The sequence below is a fragment of the Paracoccidioides lutzii genome (assembly GCF_000150705.2).
Source record: "Paracoccidioides lutzii Pb01 unplaced genomic scaffold supercont2.25, whole genome shotgun sequence".
In the NCBI taxonomy this organism is placed as follows: Eukaryota; Fungi; Ascomycota; class Eurotiomycetes; order Onygenales; family Ajellomycetaceae; genus Paracoccidioides; species Paracoccidioides lutzii.
The window spans coordinates 133,742-156,200 of NW_015440971.1; the positions used below are offsets into that span (position 1 = coordinate 133,742).

At 46.4% G+C, this 22,459-nt stretch overlaps 9 protein-coding genes across 9 annotated transcripts; 5 read left to right on the top strand and 4 right to left on the bottom strand.

The window, feature by feature from the left end:
- Positions 1-72: 72 nt before the first annotated feature.
- Positions 73-3,044, top strand: PAAG_07731 (hypothetical protein; the record flags this gene model as incomplete). The annotated part of the gene is made up of 2 exons (XM_002790386.1): positions 73-196; positions 265-3,044. The coding sequence occupies 2 exons, from the start codon at positions 73-75 to the stop codon at positions 3,042-3,044; spliced, it is 2,904 nt and encodes a 967-aa protein (XP_002790432.1).
- Positions 3,045-3,790: 746 nt separating this feature from the next.
- PAAG_07732 (hypothetical protein) lies at positions 3,791-4,468 on the bottom strand (the record flags this gene model as incomplete). The annotated part of the gene is made up of 2 exons (XM_002790387.1): positions 3,791-4,266; positions 4,354-4,468. The coding sequence occupies 2 exons, from the start codon at positions 4,466-4,468 to the stop codon at positions 3,791-3,793; spliced, it is 591 nt and encodes a 196-aa protein (XP_002790433.1).
- An 802-nt stretch (positions 4,469-5,270) lies between these two features.
- Positions 5,271-7,998, top strand: PAAG_07733 (hypothetical protein; the record flags this gene model as incomplete). The annotated part of the gene is made up of 2 exons (XM_015846312.1): positions 5,271-5,540; positions 5,818-7,998. The coding sequence occupies 2 exons, from the start codon at positions 5,271-5,273 to the stop codon at positions 7,996-7,998; spliced, it is 2,451 nt and encodes an 816-aa protein (XP_015700706.1).
- A 1,151-nt stretch (positions 7,999-9,149) lies between these two features.
- Positions 9,150-10,949, bottom strand: PAAG_07734 (adenylyl cyclase-associated protein; the record flags this gene model as incomplete). Its single annotated transcript, XM_002790389.1, has 4 exons — positions 9,150-10,140; positions 10,202-10,503; positions 10,560-10,815; positions 10,906-10,949. The coding sequence occupies 4 exons, from the start codon at positions 10,947-10,949 to the stop codon at positions 9,150-9,152; spliced, it is 1,593 nt and encodes a 530-aa protein (XP_002790435.1).
- A 500-nt stretch (positions 10,950-11,449) lies between these two features.
- Positions 11,450-12,767, top strand: PAAG_07735 (PfkB family carbohydrate kinase (Mak32); the record flags this gene model as incomplete). The annotated part of the gene is made up of 3 exons (XM_002790390.2): positions 11,450-11,504; positions 11,583-11,843; positions 11,932-12,767. The coding sequence occupies 3 exons, from the start codon at positions 11,450-11,452 to the stop codon at positions 12,765-12,767; spliced, it is 1,152 nt and encodes a 383-aa protein (XP_002790436.2).
- Positions 12,768-12,894: 127 nt separating this feature from the next.
- PAAG_07736 (hypothetical protein) lies at positions 12,895-13,420 on the bottom strand (the record flags this gene model as incomplete). Its single annotated transcript, XM_002790391.2, has 3 exons — positions 12,895-12,952; positions 13,024-13,206; positions 13,290-13,420. The coding sequence occupies 3 exons, from the start codon at positions 13,418-13,420 to the stop codon at positions 12,895-12,897; spliced, it is 372 nt and encodes a 123-aa protein (XP_002790437.1).
- Positions 13,421-13,524: 104 nt separating this feature from the next.
- Positions 13,525-14,814, top strand: PAAG_07737 (mitochondrial 54S ribosomal protein YmL3; the record flags this gene model as incomplete). The annotated part of the gene is made up of 1 exon (XM_002790392.2): positions 13,525-14,814. One exon carries the CDS (start codon positions 13,525-13,527, stop codon positions 14,812-14,814), a length of 1,290 nt encoding a protein of 429 aa, XP_002790438.1.
- Positions 14,815-15,647: 833 nt separating this feature from the next.
- PAAG_07738 (PBSP domain-containing protein) lies at positions 15,648-16,667 on the bottom strand (the record flags this gene model as incomplete). The annotated part of the gene is made up of 1 exon (XM_002790393.1): positions 15,648-16,667. One exon carries the CDS (start codon positions 16,665-16,667, stop codon positions 15,648-15,650), a length of 1,020 nt encoding a protein of 339 aa, XP_002790439.1.
- A 1,229-nt stretch (positions 16,668-17,896) lies between these two features.
- PAAG_07739 (hypothetical protein) lies at positions 17,897-21,964 on the top strand (the record flags this gene model as incomplete). Its single annotated transcript, XM_015846313.1, has 5 exons — positions 17,897-18,352; positions 18,451-18,569; positions 18,627-18,907; positions 18,951-19,743; positions 19,801-21,964. 5 exons carry the CDS (start codon positions 17,897-17,899, stop codon positions 21,962-21,964), a joined length of 3,813 nt encoding a protein of 1,270 aa, XP_015700707.1.
- Positions 21,965-22,459: the final 495 nt, after the last annotated feature.

A 22,459-nucleotide genomic window follows, 5' to 3' on the forward strand; every position in this document is an offset into this window, starting at 1 on the left:
TCCCCGAACCGTGTCAAACCCAACTCAAATATAGAGATATGCTGGGTAACTGGAAACAACCAATGGAAAGCAATGGAGTTAAGAGATGCAGACGACCCCTTCGTGCTTGCTGTTGAGAAGCTCTGGGAGCCCTCCTACTTCCAGCTTCAAGACCTTCAGCCGCTAGACTCCCTTCCTTGGGATGAAGACTTTCCAGGTGATCCAACACTCCCGCTCACCATATCTCCACACCTCCAACATGTCGTAACTGACCTTTAGCTTTAGATCTTGCCCAGGGTGTCTTTCAGAGCTCCTTAGACTCCTTCGCCAAAAACGACTCTACTATATACGAACTAAATCTCTTCGGTATTGAACCGCTTAAGTCGGTCGAATCGGACACAACCTCATCCAACGGGGCGAGCCAACCAGATGGTGTGGATTCAAACGATACAGAAGAACAAGAAACACATGATGTCGCAGAAATTTGGGCGCTAGATACGATTTTAAAGCCGATTACTGAAGGGGTATTCTTGCGATCGTGGGATACATTTCCAAATCATCGTGTTCGACAGGCTGGTCCTATATATCTCAGTGAGGCTGGCCCTCGTGGGTATGACTTAGCCTTGGGATATCAGGCTACAAAATCTGGTCTTGAGGATTCTGGTCGAGTGGCACAAACTGATATCTTCATCGCTTCGCTTTTTCGACTGGGTCTAGGTTGGAATTCCATATTTTTCCATTTCAACGAACAAACCCGAGTTTTTGAAAAGGGTATCAGCGATGCGCGCATATCCGGAATCAGCTTGACTGCCATGAATGGTCTGATTGAGGAATTTTTACAATGTGGAACACGAGTGCGCAAAATAAGAAAATTCATTCTTGCAACTCCTACTCGTGTTGATTTGCCAACTCCGCTCTCCAGCTTAGCGTGTGTCTCCTCCGTACTGCTGCATAGCTTTGAACAGCACGTCTACGAGAGTTTTAAAGCTGGTTTATCGCTATTAAAAACTCAAATGCTGTTCAGACGTCCCTCATGCCTGCTCGAAGTCCTCGTCGACATCATAGATAGCGCAGAAAATGCTCAAACAGACGGAGCTGTAATATCCTCGGTTTTCACGCGATGTGATCAGTATTCCCATAAATTTACCTGGCTATCTGACGTTCTTCATGAACTGATGTCCCTTGTGGCTGAATCATGGCTTTTCCTTGTTGAAACATGGATCGGCCTCCGACCAGACCCACAGACCTTGATAGAACTCAATAGGAATGGAAAAGGTTTCATAAACACCGAGGAAATGAAAATCCAGAATGGCGGAGGGATCGAAGCAATGCTTGTGGATTACAGCTTTCGCCCAGAAGCGATGCCAATCTTCGTTCCAGAAGGCTATGCGGAATCCATTTTCGAAAGCGGAAAAAGCCTGAGGCTACTCAAAGAATTCCACCCTAATCATCCACTTTCTGTAAAAAGCGGCACCAGCCGCTCAACAAGCCTTTCACTGCAGTGTGCTTTTACCTGGAAAGATATTGATAAAATCCAGCAAAAAGCAAATAAGTACGAAGCGCAACTTCGAGCTGAAATCCTCCTTTATGATGAAAATCGTGAGCGCAACAATACTCTACATGGGGATATCGATGATGATAACCCGATTCCCAACAAGTTTTATTCAATTGATGGCGCTTTCTCACTTGTCGATATTAATCACAAGAATGGTACGGAAATAATCGCAAACCACGCGTCTTTATCTAACCATCCACTACATACTTTGCTTGCTGAGAGCCAGTGTTTTAAAACCGAAGAAATTCCTGCTAACAAATTTCTCTTTGGACCACCCTTGGACGCGTCGGTTCACCTCTCATTTGCCCCCGTGATCTCGGCACAAACAAGACTGATCAACTTCTCTTGCCTGCATCTGCTTTTCAAGGGACACAAAATCAAAAAACACCTACAACTACAATGGCGATTCCAACTCCTGGGGGACGGTGTCTTTTCATCACGCTTATCCCATGTCCTATTTGACCCGGAGATGCATAGCGGTGAGCGCAAAGCTGGCGTTGCCCGCGGTGGAAGCTCCACAGGTCTTCGCCTAGGCAATCGAGATACCTGGCCACCAGCCAGCTCGGAACTTCGCCTCGTGTTAATGGGTTTGCTATCCGAGAGTTATCACGGCGACACCTCTCCTCTCAGTCACAGTACCAGAAGCCAGGCTGGGAACAAAGAACTACCTGGAGGCCTCAGCTTCGCAATCCGTGAGCTGACGGGGGATGAGCTCTTGAAGTGCAAAAATCCCAACTCTATCGAAGCTTTGGATTTCCTCCGTCTTCAGTATCATCCACCATCAATACTTAAAGCCATAATCACTCCTAGGAGCCTCCGCAGATACGACAATATATTTAAGCGCCTTTTGAGACAGATGCGGATGCTTTCGGTCACGCGTAGCCTAATTCGTGACTCGACAGATCGCTCAAATGCCACCGACATGAGCAGAACAATCACTCAAAAGTTCCGCATGGAAGCGCACCACTTCGTGCAAACAGTGAGTGACTATTCCTTCCACGTTGCCGTGGGAGACACATGGAGCAAGTTCGAAAAAAAAATCGACAAGATCGAAAAGTGCATTGATAAGGGGGACATAGACGGAACTATTGATCATGCTAAAAGCCTGCACCGTCTCCGAGAATTCCATGAAGATGTCCTGGATCAGATCCTCTTCGCCTTATTCGTGAGCAAGAAACATATGCAGGCTAGGAAGCTGCTGGACGACATATTTGGTACGATTCTCACTTTCGCCCCGATCTCAAAAGCTGCTGCCACTGGCACCTGGGTGGAACACGATGGCACGAACGCCTCTTACGGTCGGATAGTTCAGCAGCTCTTTTCGGTTTTTAGGAAACAGGTTTCGGGATTTGTAAAGTTTCTAAGGGCGTTGGATGGGGCCAAGGCGATGAGGTCGAAGGGGAAACATCAGGATCTTGCGGCGTGGGGGAGCGACGATCGATCATGTGTTGATACAGATGTTGTCTTTGAGCATCTTCTTCTACGGCTCGATATGAATTGTTTTTATTAGGTAATACATGTTGTACCGACACCAAAAATGCTCACAATATTTCACGTACTATAAAACGGTTCCCGAATAACAACAGGTAGATCAATGACATAATGATATGCTGATCCATTATTTTATTCCTCTTTCACCAACTTAAGACAGGAACCTAAGGAACATATAACAAGATATTCTTCCATGTTTTTGTATTAATTAGAGATGTAACCGGCTGGTTTCTTGCCTGCACACGCCACTTACATGAATGTGATGGCGCATGTCCAAAAATTCCTTGAAAATGCCAATTCATGACAATGTAAAATCGCTTATGCACTGATACCTCTCATGTAGCCCTTTGATTGCAGTATTCATAAGACATGAATTTCTAAGCTTTAAGTTCGTTGAAGCGGACACAACTCTTGCTGGTATATCTCCCGGAAGTATATGCCTGTTTAACGATGACGAGGAGTAGTGTTGTATCTGAGATTCGAGTGCTCCCTCTTCATCAATGCCTCCCTGGTATGTGGCGCAAACAAGTCGCCGCATTTTCATAACCACTCGAAGCGAGCATACGAAGCCAGCACTTAGGACATATCCATAACATTAACCAATCTGGGGGAATTTGATATTGGGCTGCAGTTTCACCTTCCAAGTTGCCTGGTCTGTAAAAGCCTTGGTGAGGAAACCATTGCTCCCAATGGAAAAAGATATAACTGTAAATTCGGTGGACCATATCACAGGTCATTTCCCTGCACTATATGTATCGTATCTCTCTAGGATTCCTCGACCATCCTCTTAACCCTATCCAATAAAACATTACTTTCCCGCCCGAGTTTTCGCCTTCCAAACTTATCCGGCCTACGGGCCCTAGCCATTGCCTCACGATCTCGTTGTTTAGCTTCTCTTATTTTCTGCCTTTTCTCAATCTCCTCCTTCTTCCTCTTTGCGATTGCAATCTCTCTGGTAAACGGGGAAGGTTTTTGTCGACGTTTCCGGCGATTGTGAGGATCTCTTATTCTTCGTTCTGTAGATTGTTGTTCTGTAGATGGAGCATCGAGCATAGCTTGTCTGGAAGGGTGTAACTCTAGCCTGGCTGGTTCCGGCTGCTGGATATCTGCATCATTTTCCAGGGTTGATTCTTGGGTATAGCTGGATCTTGAAGCTCCCTTTGCAAGTTCCTCCGCTTTAACTTTCGCATAGGATTTCTTGACCTTGGCCCTGTGGATCAGGTCTCCCTTGATCTTTTGCACTATATGGAGCAAAAAGTAGATAGGTACTGCTTAGTTGTATTCATTACAGAGAAGGCGTAGAATGAGAAAAGGTGTTCACTGCTAACCTTTTCTTCGATATGTGCCGTCAGGAAGATTGGCAGGACCGACTGAAAACCCTTTTTTGTTTTTGGAAGCATTACCATCGGCAGCTCCATCCTCTCGCGGTCTCTTAGGGGCCATATTTATTCTCAGACAGACTGTATAGTAGAATGAATAGTCATGGTCTAAGAAAGGTTGACCAAAAAAAAAAAAAAAAACTGTTTTGATTGAATTTATTTTGCCTGATGATTCAGAAACTGCTGTCAGGGGTGTGGTTTGTACAACAGCAGAATTTCAATTCCAATAATATCCCAAGGGTCATTGTTGAATTTTCTATAAAGAACCATACACTGCTATACAGTGTCTCAGAAGCAAAAAAGTCAAGAGATATATGTGTGTATGTGTTCGAGATATCACCCGCCCAGCCCCGCAGCACTGACTCATCTCGGCACTCGGCGACGTCTTTCCGCAGGGCCCGGTCAAAACGACCTAAACCAGTTCGGGTAAGTTACACTCCGCTCTGATGATGTAACTCCGTATGTAATCAGCCGGTAGTTAGTTAGAAGTTTTAACTTAGTTAACCAACCGGTTTGGTTAATAAGTTGTTGAATCTGCCAGACCATTGATTCATTGTCTGACGCCCATCTTACCGCCATGGTCCTCCACGCTCCCAACTATAACCTCCTGTCTCTTCTATCCAAGCAGGCCTTTGCTCCTCCGTCCACTTACATTCTCACCGTAACAGAACTGGCTCGAGTCTGCTGCTTATCTACCCCTAAGTTATCCTAGTTATCCGCAATCTGCCAACAATAGCCGGCTACATCCCAATTGTCCACGGCTGAGTCGGTGCCACTTCACTCTGGCTGCGGGGGTTGCCACGTCTATCGCCTGAGGGATGTCGACTTGTCTCCAAACCGGATGACAGAGTCCATCCAAGTGAAATATGCCAATCTTCAAAGATCAAGATCGTGGAGAATCCCATTATCATCCGTTGTGGTCTGCAAGTCGTATTCCCAACACTCACAATAAGAAACCAACCGAGACCCCGAAACAAAGGGCAGATAATGATGAGGACGAAGTTATGGTCGGTGCTTCTTCGTGGGAAGCAAATATGGAAGCACAGAGCCCGCCAAAGCTTCAAACGAGTGACCGTGAGGAGTTGATACGGAGCATTAAGAAAGGGGAGAGCCCTACCTGGGTTCCTAATCGTTCTGTAAGTCAATATTTTAAATCGGGATATATTTGATGAGAGTCTTGTTCTTCAAGAGTATACTTCCAATCCCAATATGGCGGATTCCCGCCATGAAAACATTCAATTTGCCGACCTTTTACTGTGCCTTTTGTATATGTATATGTCTCTTTGTCTTGGGACGATTTTGAGCTGGGAATCTGCCGTTGATCTGCATCTTTTCAGATACCTCTCTGCCAGAAAGCATCCGTTCCCCTGCTTTTCCCTTGTAGAATAAACGACTGACCTTATTATCAAATAGCTGGAAGAATATTTTGCAACCCATGGAGACCCTCCACACTCGAGGCTTGAAGGCCAACTGAACAAGGAAAAAACCCCTCCTCTCCGGCCAGCTGCTGAAATAGAGACATCACCCGAGCAAGATTCCAGAAGTGGGATGACGACCGGATGCCCCTGTGAGATCGAGAGACCCCGCTCAGCGTTGCATTCTGGTGACTTTTGCCAAGGGTCTCCGCAAACTGAGAAACAAGAGCTTGGAAAGCCCTTCATACAACGTCGCAGTCCTGTTCCTTTTGGTTCTTCACCAGCAACACCTTGGTATTTACCTCCAAGCCCACCGTGGTGTGCAAGACAGGGAACCGACTTGATTTTAGCCAAAAGCCGAGAGAGAGAGCCGTCCTTAACCTCCTTTTCGTCAAGTTTTGTTCTAAAGGCCCCAACCAGTCCTCTCGTACATCAAGCCAGTAACACAGATCTGGATTTATCTCCAAATATGGAACCCATGGACCTGTCTGATAGCCCCGGAAAAGCTAACCGTTGTCTCACCCTACCCTCAGAAGCATTTGCATCCTTCCAATCTTCCCCGTCTAGTTATCCCCGTGGAACCAATGCTCCCAGTCCTTCCCGATCATGGAGAAGAGAGGCAACATTCCCTTACCAAGCACATCAACCCCGAAGGTCTTTGACATCTGCCTACACTCTCCAACCGGTATCGTCCCCGCAAACACCTTTTATGTTACGTTCTAGAAGGCCATCCTTCTCCACTGACGTTTCCTCACCACTACTTCATGCACCTATGGTTGGATCTTATGAAGAATCAATTTTACGAGGGAGGATGTCGACATCGCCGTCTAAGCCTTTGGATTTCACTGCTCAAATCGGGGTTCTTGGGAGGGGAAACTGTAAACCCAGCCTAAAATGTCCTCCACACGTCACTGTGCCGTTTCCTGCCGTCTTTTATAGCTATCCTACATCTGGCGGTGGACGCTCAATTTCAGACGATAGCCCAAGCCCATATGTCGGTGTCATCGATATTGAGAATACACTTCCAAGGGAAGATAAACTCAGTCACAGGAACCGTCGCCGTCATGCCAGTCCACTTAAAAATGCGGACAAAGGCCCAGAAGTTGATACTGCAATGTCAGAAGCGCTTACAAGTACCACAGTTCTGCAAGAACGACGTAAGAGAGAGAAGCGGTCCCGAAGGTCACCTTCTCCGAAATCGCCACCTGGAGGATGTTACCGAATTCCCAAACAAGGCCAATTGCAAATCATTATAAAAAATCCTAACAAAACGGCAGTGAAACTCTTCCTTGTACCTTATGATTTAGAAGGAATGGAACCAGGAACAAAGACCTTTATTCGGCAACGAAGTTATTCGGCTGGACCGATTATCGATATGCCGTTGTCCGCAAGTACAAATCTAGGGACCGACAGACCAGAAGCCTCATTGAGTACGGGTGGAGATCCGACTGAGAAACCTATACTAAGATATCTGATCCACCTGAACATATGTTGTCCTTCCCGCGGCCGCTTTTACCTCTATTCTACAATCAGGGTTGTTTTCGCAAACAGAGTTCCGGACGGCAAGGAGAAATTACGCAATGAAGTCCAATATCCTGACCCCCAATACAGTCCTTATAAACCCGTAAAAGATATCGGGATTGGCAGTACTGGCAGTAGATCAGCTGCAGAAAAAGCTTTCAGGCGTAGAAGTTCCGGCTATGGACCGGCTTTACAGACCCCACTCCCAATGAGCACTTTTAACGGCCGTGAACCGAGCCTATATGCCCAATCTCCACCTCTACCCCCTTTATCTACAGTCAACTTGAGTCTCCCTGCTCATTCATCCATTAAGAATAGGCCGTTCAACCGTGATTCTCCCCCCTTTAGGATGGAACACAATACTCTATTTGGCTATCACACATCCTTTCACACCTTGTCTGGACAAATTTCACCTAACCCACCCGATACCCCTCCTATATCATTGGTCCCAAGCAATCATCATGCGTCGCCCTCCAACAGCCGAAGTTCGATTCCAGATGCCGATAATGTGTGCTGCAAACTCAAGAAGAGAGATGCTGGATATTCTGGCGCGTTTGGGATGTCCACCACCGGCGGCGATGTTGGCGAAAGCTTGTTGGCGAGCAAGTTAAAACACCTAGACGTCATGTTAAAGCAAGATCCGTCGAATGAACAATAACATCTATGCAATATATACCTCCCAACTTCCAACTTATGCATCTCGTCGAAATATTTCAGGGGCTCTTATATCAACTCAATAAAGAGGATGCTGAAACTGCCACTCTTCTCAATCCTCTCTTCCAACCGGTTCTGATTCGACTGGATTCGAATTTTTACTGTCCTGTGAACCCCGACATTGATATCGCATCCTGGCTTTTTTCTTATACTTCTAATTTTTTTTTCCGCGGGGGGTAATAGAAAGGCAGGGAGGAAACGGCGTTTTAAATCACATAATTAACTGAACCGCAAATACATTAAGAGGGCCTAATATACATCCTCATTCAAAATGCTCTCACTGCTCTCTCGCGGTTCAGTTTTACTTGACGTACTTTCGTTTATATTTTCTTCATGTGTTTCATGAAGTCTCCACTCACTTGGATATTTTTGTAACTACTTTCAAACATAGATATGCATGATTTTTATCATCATTTTGATTTCATAATTGATGCTCAATCAATCCTTTTTACTAAACTCATTATACCTCTACTATTCTTGTTCCTATTAAAAAACATTTGAAGATTATGACTAACTAATAATAAATCAAGAACGAATGACTAGATATAATTTGCACTGTTTCTCCTATCTCTTCAAAAAATAATACTCAAACAGGTATGTTGGAAGTGTATTTTAAAATGTATTAAAAAGGAGCCAGCAGATAATTGCCAAACAGGTAGATAACACAGTGGAAAAATCCAGGGATTAGAGCTCGCACACTCGAAAGTTTGTTATGTGCATATATAAAAGACTAAGTAGATAGGTCTAGAATTGTTAGTGCAACTTGACGTAAAGGAATATATGAATGCAAAAGCAAGATAATAAAGTCGACTGATATATATGTTGCTGCTCACGAATATTTTAGTTGTTCCTCCGCCTGGCAAATTGTCAGAGGGTAGGGAGGATAGAAAAGTATCTTTCTACGTAAATTGCACGATAGATCCGGAAGAGCAGGAAAAGTTCATTGCGATTGACAAATGGATCAGTTGGAGAAGAAAATACAACAACCAACAGAATGTATAAATGTATAGGCATTAGTTAATCAAACCATAATGGAGAAAATACCTGTCCATTTTCTCGCCAGTCCCTGCAGTTTCAAACCGACTGATAAGAACTTCATCCAGAATGTTCAACAATTTCACTCACGGCAACTCCATCCTTGATGAAGGTTCGAATTTGCTCGGGCACAGGCAATTCCTTGGAATCGTCGTCCATTCCCTCCTTAGGCGGCACCACGATATTCACATTGGAGCACTTGCTGGTGAATATCTCAGTTGTCAAACTTTCCTCGCTTAGGTATATAGTCGCGCCATCTACCTGGTCGAGCAGGATAGTTGGCACAACGCCGTCAATCTGCAGCGCAAATTTGGGGGCCTTGACAACGTCAATGCTACTGACAAGAGAGTCAACGATGACGGAGAGGCCGGTACAGTTATCGATGGATATGGCGTTTGCTTTGCCGTTGACTTTAACGATTGCTTTGTTGCAGTGGGATATTAAGATTGAGTGTGAGAGTTGGGCGGGAATCTCGATGATATCGGCAGGGCTGTCTTGGTGTTCGATGTACCATTTGCTACCATCGAGCTGTTTGCGAGCGGGCTTTTTAGCGCGCATACTTTCAGGTTTTGGCTTCTTGCTTGGAACTGGAGATTTGCCACGAGAAGTGGGAGATGTCACGCTACCCATTGAGTTACTGCGTTCTGGGACAAGCGAGCCAGCCCGAAGGCTAGGATTTTTATGTGTCATTTCCGACTTGTCAACCTTCCGGAGACTGGAGGTGATAGCGGATCCTTGATTTAATTGATTGAAAACAGCAGACATATCGCCACCTGAGGATTTCTTTGGAGGCAGGGCTTCGCCCGCGGGCGGAGGGGGTGGAGGTGGTGGTGGTGGGGGGGCACCTGCACCGGCGGGAGGAGGCGGGGGAGGAGGCGGTGGCGAGGCTCCCATTGGTGATCCAGAATGGACCTGTTTTAAAGCCTCCATTACGTCGACTCCATCTCGATTGTTCCAGGTCAAGCCTGTGGGGTAGTGATTTTTAATGTAGCTAACAAGGGATTTAAAGATCTGATAATATGCTTGAAGGTAGGCGACATGGGTGTCATCCCTTTAGAACGTTAGAATTTTTTACACCGAGAGGGCGTGCGGGAATACATATGCCCACTCACTTTCCCTTGTACTGGGTAAGCACTCTGTTTCCATAGAATTCGGCACCCGCTATGCTTTCCCGCACAAATTCTGCTGGTCTGGGTTCAAGAAACCAACCCAAAGCCATGACTCCTTCCGCTACTGCGCTCAAGTGATTGAAGAGAGGGGATTGCCGGTTTGATTCTCGTATGTTGTTGATTTCGGTAGAGGCATTGCGCAAGTCTGTCAGTAGATCTTGAGGCTGCTGCTCTGGTTTCTTGGCTTTTAAAGTGACGTAGATATATGTCCTTTCAGCTTCGAAGGCTTGAAGGACGGTTTTAGCCTATATTTTCCCATTAGTATTATGAAGCTGACAATGCGTGTATCGTCCAATTATACCTGTGCTTCCACTGGTTCTCCTATCTTTTTACTGAGCTCGATAAAGTTCTTCACTTCCTTGTCGATCAGCGCATCGAAGTCTTCGATCTGGCCAGGTGGCGGTTTAACGACAGTGGGGGGAGGAATAGAAGGAGAGGCATTGTTTGGAGATGCTATAGAGATTTTTGTTATGGAACCGTCAGCAGCAGGACTGCTTGGATTTGAGCTCTCGAGCGAGGATGCCATATCCTCGAGACGGGAGGTGGCAGCCTCAAGCCTGTCACCGGAGGCTGTCAGTAAGTGCTCTCAGGAACAATATCAAAATCCATGTGCATTGACAAAATAATCCATCAATAGATCGTCTTACCGCTTGATGAGAGTGGTAAAACTGTTCATGTGGTTGGTAGTCATGGTTCGTGCTCTGCCAGCTGCCTGATGTTAACCTAGGTTGAGGTGGGTGGGAGATGGGCGCGGAGTGTGACTTTCCCAACGAAATATGGGTTAAATAATGGATTATGCTGAAGGCGTAAATGAAATTGCTAAGTGAGGGAAAAATACAGCTGCCTAAACGTGGGATATCGAGCGTTACCTGGAGCAACTTGTCGTTGGGTGGAGAAGGGTAGAGCGGGAAGACGAAGCTGAGACGGTCGACAGGAGAAGTTGATCGAAGTTGATATTGGACGTTGCGGCGTTAAAGTTGAAGCTCCGAACTGGGCGGTGGCAGTACTTTAGCAACACACCCAACCAGATAATTGTGATTCCTCTGTATTGCTAAATACCCCCGCCCCTAGATACAGCAGTAGTTTTAGAGTACGTACGCCGCAACACTGAGATGAGATGGATTAATTTAGATGTCAGATATATATATACGCTTTCATAATTAGACCTGTGCAGAAATATGGCTGCTAATGATGTCGGTCCTCCTTGGCAATATCAATTTTTGCACGTTGGGAATGTTCATTATCGGTGAGTCATCTTCTCTCCCCGCAAAGCAAGTGTAGATATTGTCCTGTATGTATAGATTTCCTGACACCTAGAATGCAGACGAGATAGAATTTGAAGCTCCTAAACCATCAGTGAAAAACATTATTGGAGGCGCTGGTTCTTATGCAGCTGTTGGGGCGCGAATGGTAGCAGGCAAGGAGCATTCCCGGGTCGTTAGCTGGATCGTCGATACCGGCTCCGATTTTCCTGACGAAATACGCCGCATCATCACATCTTGGGATTCTGCCTGTGTGCTGAGAGAGTCTGCTGAAAGGCTAACTACCAGGGCATGGAACGGTTACGGCCCGAATGAGAAAAGGGGTAGGTGAATGGATATAGCCTTATAATCTTCTTTCAGTGGACAATTCATAGTTGACTGACTACTGCTCCTCTACGCAAACATGAAAAGATTTCCGATATCTCACTCCCAAACTTCCCCTGGATCATAACTCCCTCTCGGAATATCAAGTATTCTCGAAGTCGTTCCACCTGGTATGCTCTCCTGCGCGCTGCTGTCAGATTGTCGAAGGAATCCTCCAGAGAAGGGACATACTCCTAAAAAGCAAGAAAATCAACCCTTCAACTGTGGGACAACGTCCAGTTTTTGTGTGGGAACCAGTGCCTGATTTGTGCCGCGAAGAAGAGCTTCCAATGTTCTATAAGGCTTTGAAACACGTAGACGTGGTTAGCCCAAATGACCTCGAATTGGCAAATATGTTTGGTAATACAACATGGAATGAAGAAAAGAGCAGTGATCGAGCTATAGCTTCCACCATCATCGAATCTGGAATTGGACAAGACGGGAATGGACTGCTGGTGGTGAGAGCTGGAAAAGGCGGTTCCTATGCGTTTTCCAAAAATCTCTCCTTGCATATCCCGGCGTATAATGGGGTGAAGGTGGTAGATCCAACAGGCGCGGGAAACGCCTTTCTTGGAGCCCTGGCTCAAGGACTCGTCGTCAGCATTGACCGACCGCCCATCAGAGTCGTCACCTCCACTCTAGAGAAATCCGAAAAGTGGACCAGAATCTCTGATTCCTGGGGAGGACATGGGCGGATTCCAGCTGCTCTGATTTGTGCCACTGTGGCGGCTAGTTTTGTGATTGAACAAGTAGGGGTGCCTCAAATATCCTGTACCGACCTGGGGGAGGAGCTGTGGAATGGTGAAAGCTATACGGAGCGGGTTCGCCTGTACACGTTGCAGTTTGCGAGAAACCTTGTAAAAGCCTCAGAAATGCAAAAGTGAAATTTGATTGTTCGATCGATATAAAGTAGTGTGTGTATCTAAATCCACTGATTCAACTCCAGAAGAAGGAACATATGTATATAATGCACAGAGATGTCCACCCCAATAAACTTCCTCGTCACCTTCATCATGACTTGTTTCCCGTGGCCAATTTCTTTTCGTGTTCCACAAGTTGTTTGCTCCACCTGCAGTTTTCCACAGTCAGCAACTACCAATTGGTTTAATATATCTGCGGGAGACAACGGGAGGAACCCACCACCGACTCGGAAAGAATCTGCCTTGTTCTGGAAAATTGGTCCGGAATTCTCTTTCTGAGGAAACTTTAAAGGCCATAGCAGTAATACCAAACATGACTACGCCGACTATCGCGGTATTGGTTTTCCAGTTTGCCGGTTGTGAGTACCAGCCACCAGCCGGCGACCAGACATGCTTGGGATAGCTAACAAAACGGGAGAGTCAGAGAATGACCAATTGAGCGGGAATGGTGCGGTATATTCAGCAGTAACTCAGCCAATGGCTTACCGAACTTTGGGGCCACCTCCCATCTTGAGCAATCGACTCAAATATGGAGTTGAGCAGGATATTGCAACGGCGACTGACAACTGAGGAGACGTTTGGGTGTCTGGTGTAGAATAATAATAACGGAGGTTCATCTCGGATGGGCGCTAGGAGACAAAACCAGGTTAGCGTGATGTGTGGCACATCACATGACCTTGACTGATCCAAGTTCCCCAAGAAATTTTTGAAGTCTGTGATAATGAGCAGCATCAAATTCACACTCCAGCGTGCGTGCGTACCCTTCAATTGTGACGTTCTACACCACTGCCGGAACTCGAGATCAGCCGCCGGAGTGGGAGCCCAAATGAAGAGACTGCAGCTTCTCCGATGGAGCGGTTCAGTACTTTCACCGCGGATACGGCCTACCACCAGGTGGGTGTCTCCGGCTCCGCATCAGCTTTTTTTCACAGCTATACGACAACAGTCTTCCGCATCATCTAGTGTGTTAACGGAAGAAACTGAGCCCTACGATGATGAGCATTCTTCAAATATCCATATAACCCGAACACCAACACCTCCCTCACCACCTGTCGAGGCTGCTTTGAACTCCCCTAAACTCGCTGCCCTACATGCTCGACTCTCTCTACCACGACGATTACCTCTTCAAACACTGGCCCGCACCCTTGTTGATGAGTCTGTCGATCCCTCACCGCAATTCAACAATAAATCACTGTCGATACTAGGTGGTGACCTCCTGACATACTACACCTCCGAACATTTGATAAGCACCTATCCACGACTCCCAATTAAAGTTCTCTGGGCTGCAATGTATTCATACATTGGAGCAAAACCGCTAGCAGCCATGACTAGGGAATGGGGTCTTGAATGTGTAGCTGATCCTGGGGCCGAAGTCGACCCGGGTTTCCTACAATTTAAGCGGCTTCCACCCGACACAGAAGTCAAAACCAACGCAAACGGCACGTTCCTCAGACCTAATGGTAATTTATCGAAACGCAGTACGAGCGCAAGGATTATATATGGCGACGCTTTTGGCGAATCTGCACTTCCATACCCCGTTCAATATGAAGGCGTCACACCCAACCGAGCATGTGCGAACTTCGTCCGTGCCGTCATGGGCGCTGTCTACCTACACGCTGGTCGACCAGCCGCGAAACAGTTTTTTAAAGAACACTTCATGAGTCGGTATCTTAACATGGCGTCATTATTTAGTTTCCGGCAACCAACGCGGGATCTCAGCAAGCTTTGCCGTCGGGAAGGGTTTGAAGATCCCGTTGCGAAAATCCTTAGCGAGACAGGTCGTTTGAGCAACCGTCCCGTTTTCAACGTGGGTATTTTCTCCGGGCCGGACAAGCTTGGCGAGGGAGCCGGAGGAAGTTTGAGTGAAGCGCGTTTTAGAGCAGCAGCAGCAGCGCTCAAGGGGTGGTATCTATATAGCCCCCTTGGGATTAGAGTCCCCAGCTCGATGGAAGAGGAAGGTGCAGAGCCATGGAAACCAGTATATGTTGATCCTGGTGAAGTCATTGTGTAAAGAAAAAACAATATTTTGAAGGCTCAAACTGTGGGAAAGCCGAGGCAGCAGATTACAGTGGAAATTATTTTGGGTTTCTTTGTTCAAAGGAAATATCAAAGCGGGATCACATAACACAAATGAAAATCTGCTCCCCATACCGTTCTTTTTTCCGCTCTGCCTTATTTATCTCACCAACCTCATGTGCATGTCTGCCGATTTCTTCCTGTATTTTCTATCATATATACTTTCCTATGTTCTTCATTTCACTTTTGTCTATGTACAACATTGGGGAATGCGTTGTTTCATTATGTCTGGTTGAAACTTTCGACCACTCTCGTTCTTCTGACTGATTTCTATCCCCATCATTCCCTATTTCTCAACGTTATCGATCTTGATTGCGGCGCATAAAACATGCATCAGCCATGGAACAGTGTAACTTGCTGATGAAAATGCCGAGAATCTGGAGTATAAAAATGTTAACCGCCTTATGCTGACCCACCCATCACTTCCCAATTACCCCTACACACACCACCTGTCTCATTCCACATATCAGATCTCATCTTGATAGGGAATTTTTTAGGCGAAACGTTATATCCATTTCTATTATGGCGCAGCATGGTATGGCTGTTCCTTTCCCCAGTGATGTTACCGCAAATTTATCCCTTTTTTAAGGAAAGATATAGACTCTGCTCATTTGGTTGGATGGATGGACCAATATAGTACGGTAGATATACAGAAACGTCAGACAGGTTTTGAATTTAGTACAAAGTGGAAGGACATACAAAAACCCAAGTGTTTTCCAGGAGAGAATAAGTTCCGCCTGTCGTGATAATCATCCTTCAACTACTGTCTTAATTCATCTTCGAAGAATCCAAATACTCTCCATATTCCTCCCAGAGCTCCAGCACCTCCGCTCCAAAAAGCCCGTGCCAGAATCCCAACTTAGCCGGCTTCTTGCCATCCATCATCACTCGCTGCCCCTCCCCTTCTTCCCCCTTCTCGTCATTCTCGTCTGCGTTCAGATCCGACTCACCCACATACCCGGTCCTCAACATCCTATCATTCAGCATCCCCACCGCGCCCTTCCCCACCTTTACATCCTCAATCCATTCCAGAAAGAATGCAGTGCTCTGATATCCCTGATGCCACGAGCTACCGCGCTCAGCCTTGTTCATCGGCCGCTTCCAATGAGGAGGAACGAGGCCTGCCTTCAAACGTACGAAGTCCGCAATACCTTCAATTAGGCCGGATGGGGGAGATGATATTTCCGGTGCAGGCTTTCCCTTCTGTTTCTTCTCATTTTTCGGGTAGGAACGAGGGCGACTGTGCTGATAGCAATGCACTAGCTCGTGGGTGATTACGCCTAAGAGTTCGCTGGTCGGGTCTTCAAATGTCTTGCTGACTTTGGAGATGTAGGAGAGAGAGATGTGGATCTCTTTGTGGTCTGGATCTAGGTCTGTGCCTGTTGTGTAAGCTACGCCAGATTTATCGCGGAGTATAAGGGTGACGGAGCGGGTGCCTGGGAGGGATGGTTTGAAGTGGGGACGTGTGGATTGAGCATAGTCGGTCCCAGTTTGGTCATTTTTCGGGGGAGATGTGTACAGGTACGTTACAATGTTGGCTAGAGCTGTATTGATTGCGGCATTTGGGTCTGCGATTAAGTTTATGAAGGTCTTAGTTGCTGGGTCGGTAAGGTCTTGGAGGTGCAGGCGAACTTTAGGTGATGGGTGAGCTGCGGTGTGCAGGGATGCCGCAATGGCGCAGACATCGCTGGTTTTACTTTCAGTATTCTCCGCGTCCCTTGTTCGGCAGCGCGGGATTGGAGATTCCTCTGGGGTTAATAGAATTGGAGAGCTAGATGATGTGGACATGGTTTTCGAAGCGTTTTTATTTATGAGAGGATGTCAATGGCTACGTACGAAAATTGTCAGCATATGAAAGTTGGCATGTTTTATATAGAGATTGATTGTGCATGTGGGTGGCTCAGCCGCCGCATCTAATCCTCATGACATGAATTCATGCACTTAAATACTACATATGTCCACCTCTGACTTACTAGATTGATTTTTAAACAATGATCTATACAAGAATGGCCTCAGAAGACAGCAGACATGAACATATGACAATGGCAGTGAATATTAGTTACGCAAAGTCTCCTGGGGATTAAAACTAGCACTTTGAATGCTTGGAAAGGTAAAAAAGTCTGTTGTTCAACCATGGATCAGCACACTAGAATAGTGATTTGTTTACCTTTTGACAGATAGATTTTTCAATCAACATCTGATAATAATTAAAGTATGTCTACAGTAACTAACTATCCTTGTAACCAATTAGTTATTAATTAACAGATGCACTGACATGATAACTGGTTAATTAGATAGTTAAGCTCTGAGAAAGCTGCTGACCAATCTTCCGCCACCCAGATCGGGCTAGCGCTGTGCTGCTGCCAAGCCAACCATATTTTGGGCAGCGAAACAATCAAATTACCCTTTTCGGCCATTGCCTGGCTTCCGAACTGAGGCTCTTCTTCCCCGTCGCAACCTCATGCCTTCATCCCAAGTCCCTTGCCGACCCCCATCGCTGCATTTCCATCCCGCCTATATACCGTGCGCTATATGTCATAACACATCTGCTACTTCAAATCCAGGTATACCCCGCCTTCTTCTACATCGGTTATCTAACCCCCCCATCCTCCCCCTTTTCAGAGTCGCGCAGATATCTCCATTGGTCTGTTGCTACTACTTGATTGAATCTTCGCCTCCTCACTACGCTTCACAATTTTGCATGCTTCTTTACCCCACGCCCCCTTCATCTTTCTTCCAAGTGCTAATCGTGAGCTGTCTTAGCATAATCTGTCAGAACTGACGCCACATTCTTGATCCTCTTTCGAATTCCCACGTTCCCAGGTACCTTCGGCTGCTCATATATCCACCCTCACTCGGCTATCCAATTTACCGTTCGAATCTATCTACAAGGAGGTGGAAAACTGTATTTTCAGTGATCCTGCGCATAGGCCATCTATCGTTGGTCAAGATATCACAGCAGCCACATCCCAGGATATCCCATTACCAATGAGCTTTGTGATCGAACAATCTTGACAATGGAAGCTAGAGCCACTGAGGTTCTAGCAGCGTTTAAAAACAGCAATCTCTCCGTCGAGACGAAGGCACAACATCTCACGAAGCTCAAGTCGGAAATAAAGCAGAAAAATGTGCCGGAGGTCGCCGTATCCACAATATTCGAGGCATTCCGTCTTGCGATTGCCTCACCACATTCCTTGCTTTCCACAGCGGGATTTTCTGCCTTAGGTCATCTGCTCAAACGACTTTATCTCCAGGAATTACATCAGACCATTGCCTCTCAAGGACGGTCCACATATCCGTTGCTGCTTGAGCGGCTAGGCGATCACAAAGAACGCGTCCGTTCACAGGCCTCTCAGGCATTCAGTGACTTTTGGCAGGCTTCTCCTGTTGAGGTTGAACATCATGTCTTGGAACTTGCGTTGGCGGGGAAGAATCCACGGGCAAAAGAAACTAGTATGACGTGGTTGGCGACTGTGAGTTTATTACCAGATTATCAACTATCATCCAAACCTGGCTTGACTATCCCATTTGTTTGCTAATATATGGCTATCCCTCTCGCTCTTATTTGTAGATGACTCGTGAACGCGGAGTGCTTTTCCGTACGTACGTCCCAAGTCTCGTCGTCTGTCTCGAGGATGCCGATAGTGGAGTCAGGGAAACTGCGAAGATGACAGTTATCGATCTATTTCGGTATGTCATGAACCCACAAACTATCCGCCCAGATCTCTGTTTGCTCATACTAGATAGAAATGCCCCCCCTCGAGCGTTGTCGGATCTAAAACAGCAACTTCAATCGCATAACGTGAGGAAATCGATAGCAACCTCGATCCTGTCTAGCATTGGCCATGATCATGAACTTTCCTCTTCCATGCAGTCTCAACCAAGATCCGATATCTTGAGACCTGGGAGCAGCTTTTCAAGCCATCGACCTCAAGATCCCCAACGGCCTAATTCCGTTCTTTCCATTCACTCCTACGGCGAACCAACAAGTAAGGAAGCAAGCATGACATCTGATTCTACCTCTATTGGTATGCACTCTCATCAATTTGTTACTAGTCTTACTAACCGTAGTCTCAGATGCTTCAAAAATATCTAGAGATCCTCCACGAAGGGATGCGGTGCTATCGCACAGTGCCAGCATCGAGTCGTTCTCCGCCGTTACCGGAAACCCAGAAATAGTTGAAGCGGAAACAATCGAACCTCTTTACATCAATTCCCACCGAGAACTAGATGAAATAATTCGCGAAATGCTACCCCATTTTGAAGGCAGAGAATCAGAGCAGAACTGGATTCCTCGCGAGAAAAGCGTTTTGAAACTGCGACGAATAACAAAGGGCAACGCACCGCATGATTTTGAGCAGAATTATTTGGCGGGTATTAAAAGTCTGCTCGACGGTATCCTAAAAACTTCCAATTCATTGCGAACAACGTTGTCCGCCGCTGGTTGTTGCTTAATTCAAGATATTGCACGGGTGAATGGACCGGCAATTGATCCTATGGTTGAAGTCCTCTTGCTGAATATGATCAAAGTGTGCGGGGGACTGAAGAAAATTAGTGCACAAAACGGTAACCTCACTGTGGATGCTATCATCGGCAATGTCTCTTATACTTCCAGAATTGTACAGCATCTTTGGGGCGCGTGTCAGGACAAAAATGTTCAACCTAGGCTATTCGTCACGGGCTGGATACAAACCCTTATCACGAAGCACAGCGGGATTAAAGGGTCCATTGAACACAGCGGGGGTGCTGATGTTCTGGAAAAATGTGTCAAGAAGGGATTAGCGGATCCCAATCCTGGAGTGAGGGAAAACATGCGATCAACTTTCTGGACTTTCGCGAGGCTCTGGCCTGAGAGAGCTGAAGGGTACGTAAAATTCTGCGTTCTGGAATTTCAAAGCTCATTATGCTAAATTCAGTCTAGGATCATGGAAACACTAGATGCCAAGTCAAAGTCTCTTCTCGAAAGGGATCCTAGTAATCCAAATATTGACCCTAATGCCGTAAATACTAATGGAAGGCCTCGAACGGGTTTAGGACCCAGCGCTTCAGGGGGAGGGTCGCGACAAACCCTCAAAGAAACGATTGCCGCTCAGAAAAAAGCTCGTCTGGCTGTAGTGAAGAAACTACCTGCCCGCCCAGAATCTGCGCAGTCATCATTTCCGGATGTAAAATCGGCTAAACCCCCGATACACAAACCACCGGGATCGACCGCTCGCACAGTGCCTACTGGGGTTCATATTTCGTCCCAAAATACCTCCCTCTCCTCTGCCCCAATGCGTCCCTCTTCACGACCACGACGGCCTGAGTTGATGCGACCTGCTACTGCCGATCCATACTCATCGCGTAATAGGTCTATTCAAAGCGCGTCTCATCCGAGATTATCAAGTCCCCCAGAAAGCCCTCCGAAACCACGGAGTAAGACCATAACAGCAACTCCGGGAAGAAAACCCAACCCCACACCTTCTCGTCCCAAGTCGAGACTTGAAAGCAGTGCTCCTGTCAGCACAGCAAAGCCAAAACCCAAACGGCTTGATATTACAGGTTTGAAATCTGGTGAAATTCGTTTAATGGCAGGTCCTGCGGTTAAACCAAATTACGCATCTTCTGTAGACGCAAAACCACAAGTTGCTAGCCCGGCTAGCCCGGCTAGAACTGAAGAAAATATAGCGATAGCCGTACTGAAGGCCGACTATAGAACTGCGGAAAAGATTCTTAGCCCTACTGAAGCCGTCGTCCCTGCTTCCAGTGATGATGTCTTCAGCCAAGACGAAACCGATCTTATGGCTGATCTTCCTACTTCTAGATCTCTGACCACGTCTCATGGCACTCTTTCGAGCCACCGCCGTTTAAGCAGCAGCGACGTCTCCGTTTCTCGTATCCCCATGTCACCGTCTTTCCAATCCCAAGTGTATTCTGGTGAACTTTTGGCTACAACGACCAGCCCTAACAGGCGCTATTCTAAACACAACGATGACGTGGCGCCCAGAATGCCCGCGCCAGCGGGCCGGCTTTCCCTTTCTAGCAGTGAAGGCAATCATCCTGTGGACACCCTCAAGGTCTATGAAGACCCCCAGTCTCCAAATGCCAAGGAAAATATCCCCTACCCATTTCCACTTGGAATGTCCCCAAGAACACCCCGTTCGCCTGCCAAAGCAATTCCTCTTGAAGAACATTCTATCAACGAACCGGCAAACACCCCCAATCGCAAACACAATCAGCAACAACTACTCTCAACATTTTCTCCTCCGGCCAGCGTTGCCTTTCCTGCGAGCGAGAATATACATCGACGATGGAAAAAGGTGGAGATTTCAGAAAAACGAAGGAGCCTGAGTCCACGATCGAAAGACCCATCCCGGGCACGAGATATGATTGATAGGGGACTTAATAAAATCAGATCTGGAGCTATTGACGTCCATGGATACCGAAAGGTGCAAAGTTTGATCAAATATCATGAGTCAATATTCAATGACGAAGCCAAATATGGCGAAGCGTTGTTGGTGTTGTTAAACGCGCTGGAAGCTCCAGATACAGAAAAGAAATCTGGAACTGGACGACCGCTCGACATGAAAACGCAGGTATTAGTGACGATTCGTTTGCTTTTCTCGATCAATCGTAATTATTTCTCCACATACTATGCGAGAGCTATGACGGCAATTATTACGGCACGCAAGCACTATGAGCTTACAAATCATATTGTTAGCGGCCTCGAAGAAACAGCAGAAGATATTGTAGGAGCTTGTGATCCGGCAGATGTGATTGACGCTGTACTGGATCTGCTGGAATCAGAGGAGAAGTCTCCGGAAAGCCATCGAATGGTTGCAATGGGCGGATATATCCTCAGCGGCCTCCTACGTCGACTAAACGAAAAGGATCTATTCCTTAGTGAGCCGGTGCTGCAGCGCCTGGGCAACTTTGCCAATGGGAGCCTTAAGGATCCGCAACCAGATATAAGACGGGCAGTAATGGAGTTTTGTCTAGAGCTGCATGAGATGGTTAAGCCAGAAGAAGCATTTTGGCGTATGATTAAGGCTGAAGATCATCGTCCATTGCTAACTTATTACATTGTGAGGAAGCCGGGGAGATGATCGATCAATGTCGAATTGGGACTTTAGGTCCCTAACCAGTTTCGAGATGCTTCAGGCGTTGGGGGGGCGTGTACATTCTGCGTAATTCCTTATATGTTTCTTGTCTGCTCTATTTATGGCATTGTCCCTCTTCTTTCCTCGATTCATGGTGCTTGGTTGTCGGTATGGTGTTATCGTTATGATTATTTGAGGTGTTATTGGAGTATATGTAGCTGTTTTCCACTTTCCTGCTTCGATTGGCTTTTCCCTTTTACATTATTCTTTTCTTTTCTTTTCTTTCTTTTCTTTTTTCTCTTTTTTTTTAAAAAAAAGTGATTCCATATAGTGGTATTATGTGTTCTTAATTGTATATTTCTTTTTCCCTTTCTTCGTAACTCCTAACTTTTAATTCTGTTCTCTCGTCCTGATATCCCTTATTATTTCATCCCCGCCTGATACTTTTCATTTTCCTCCACTTCCCCCTTGTATCACAGCAGGAAGTTTGTCAGTTTACTT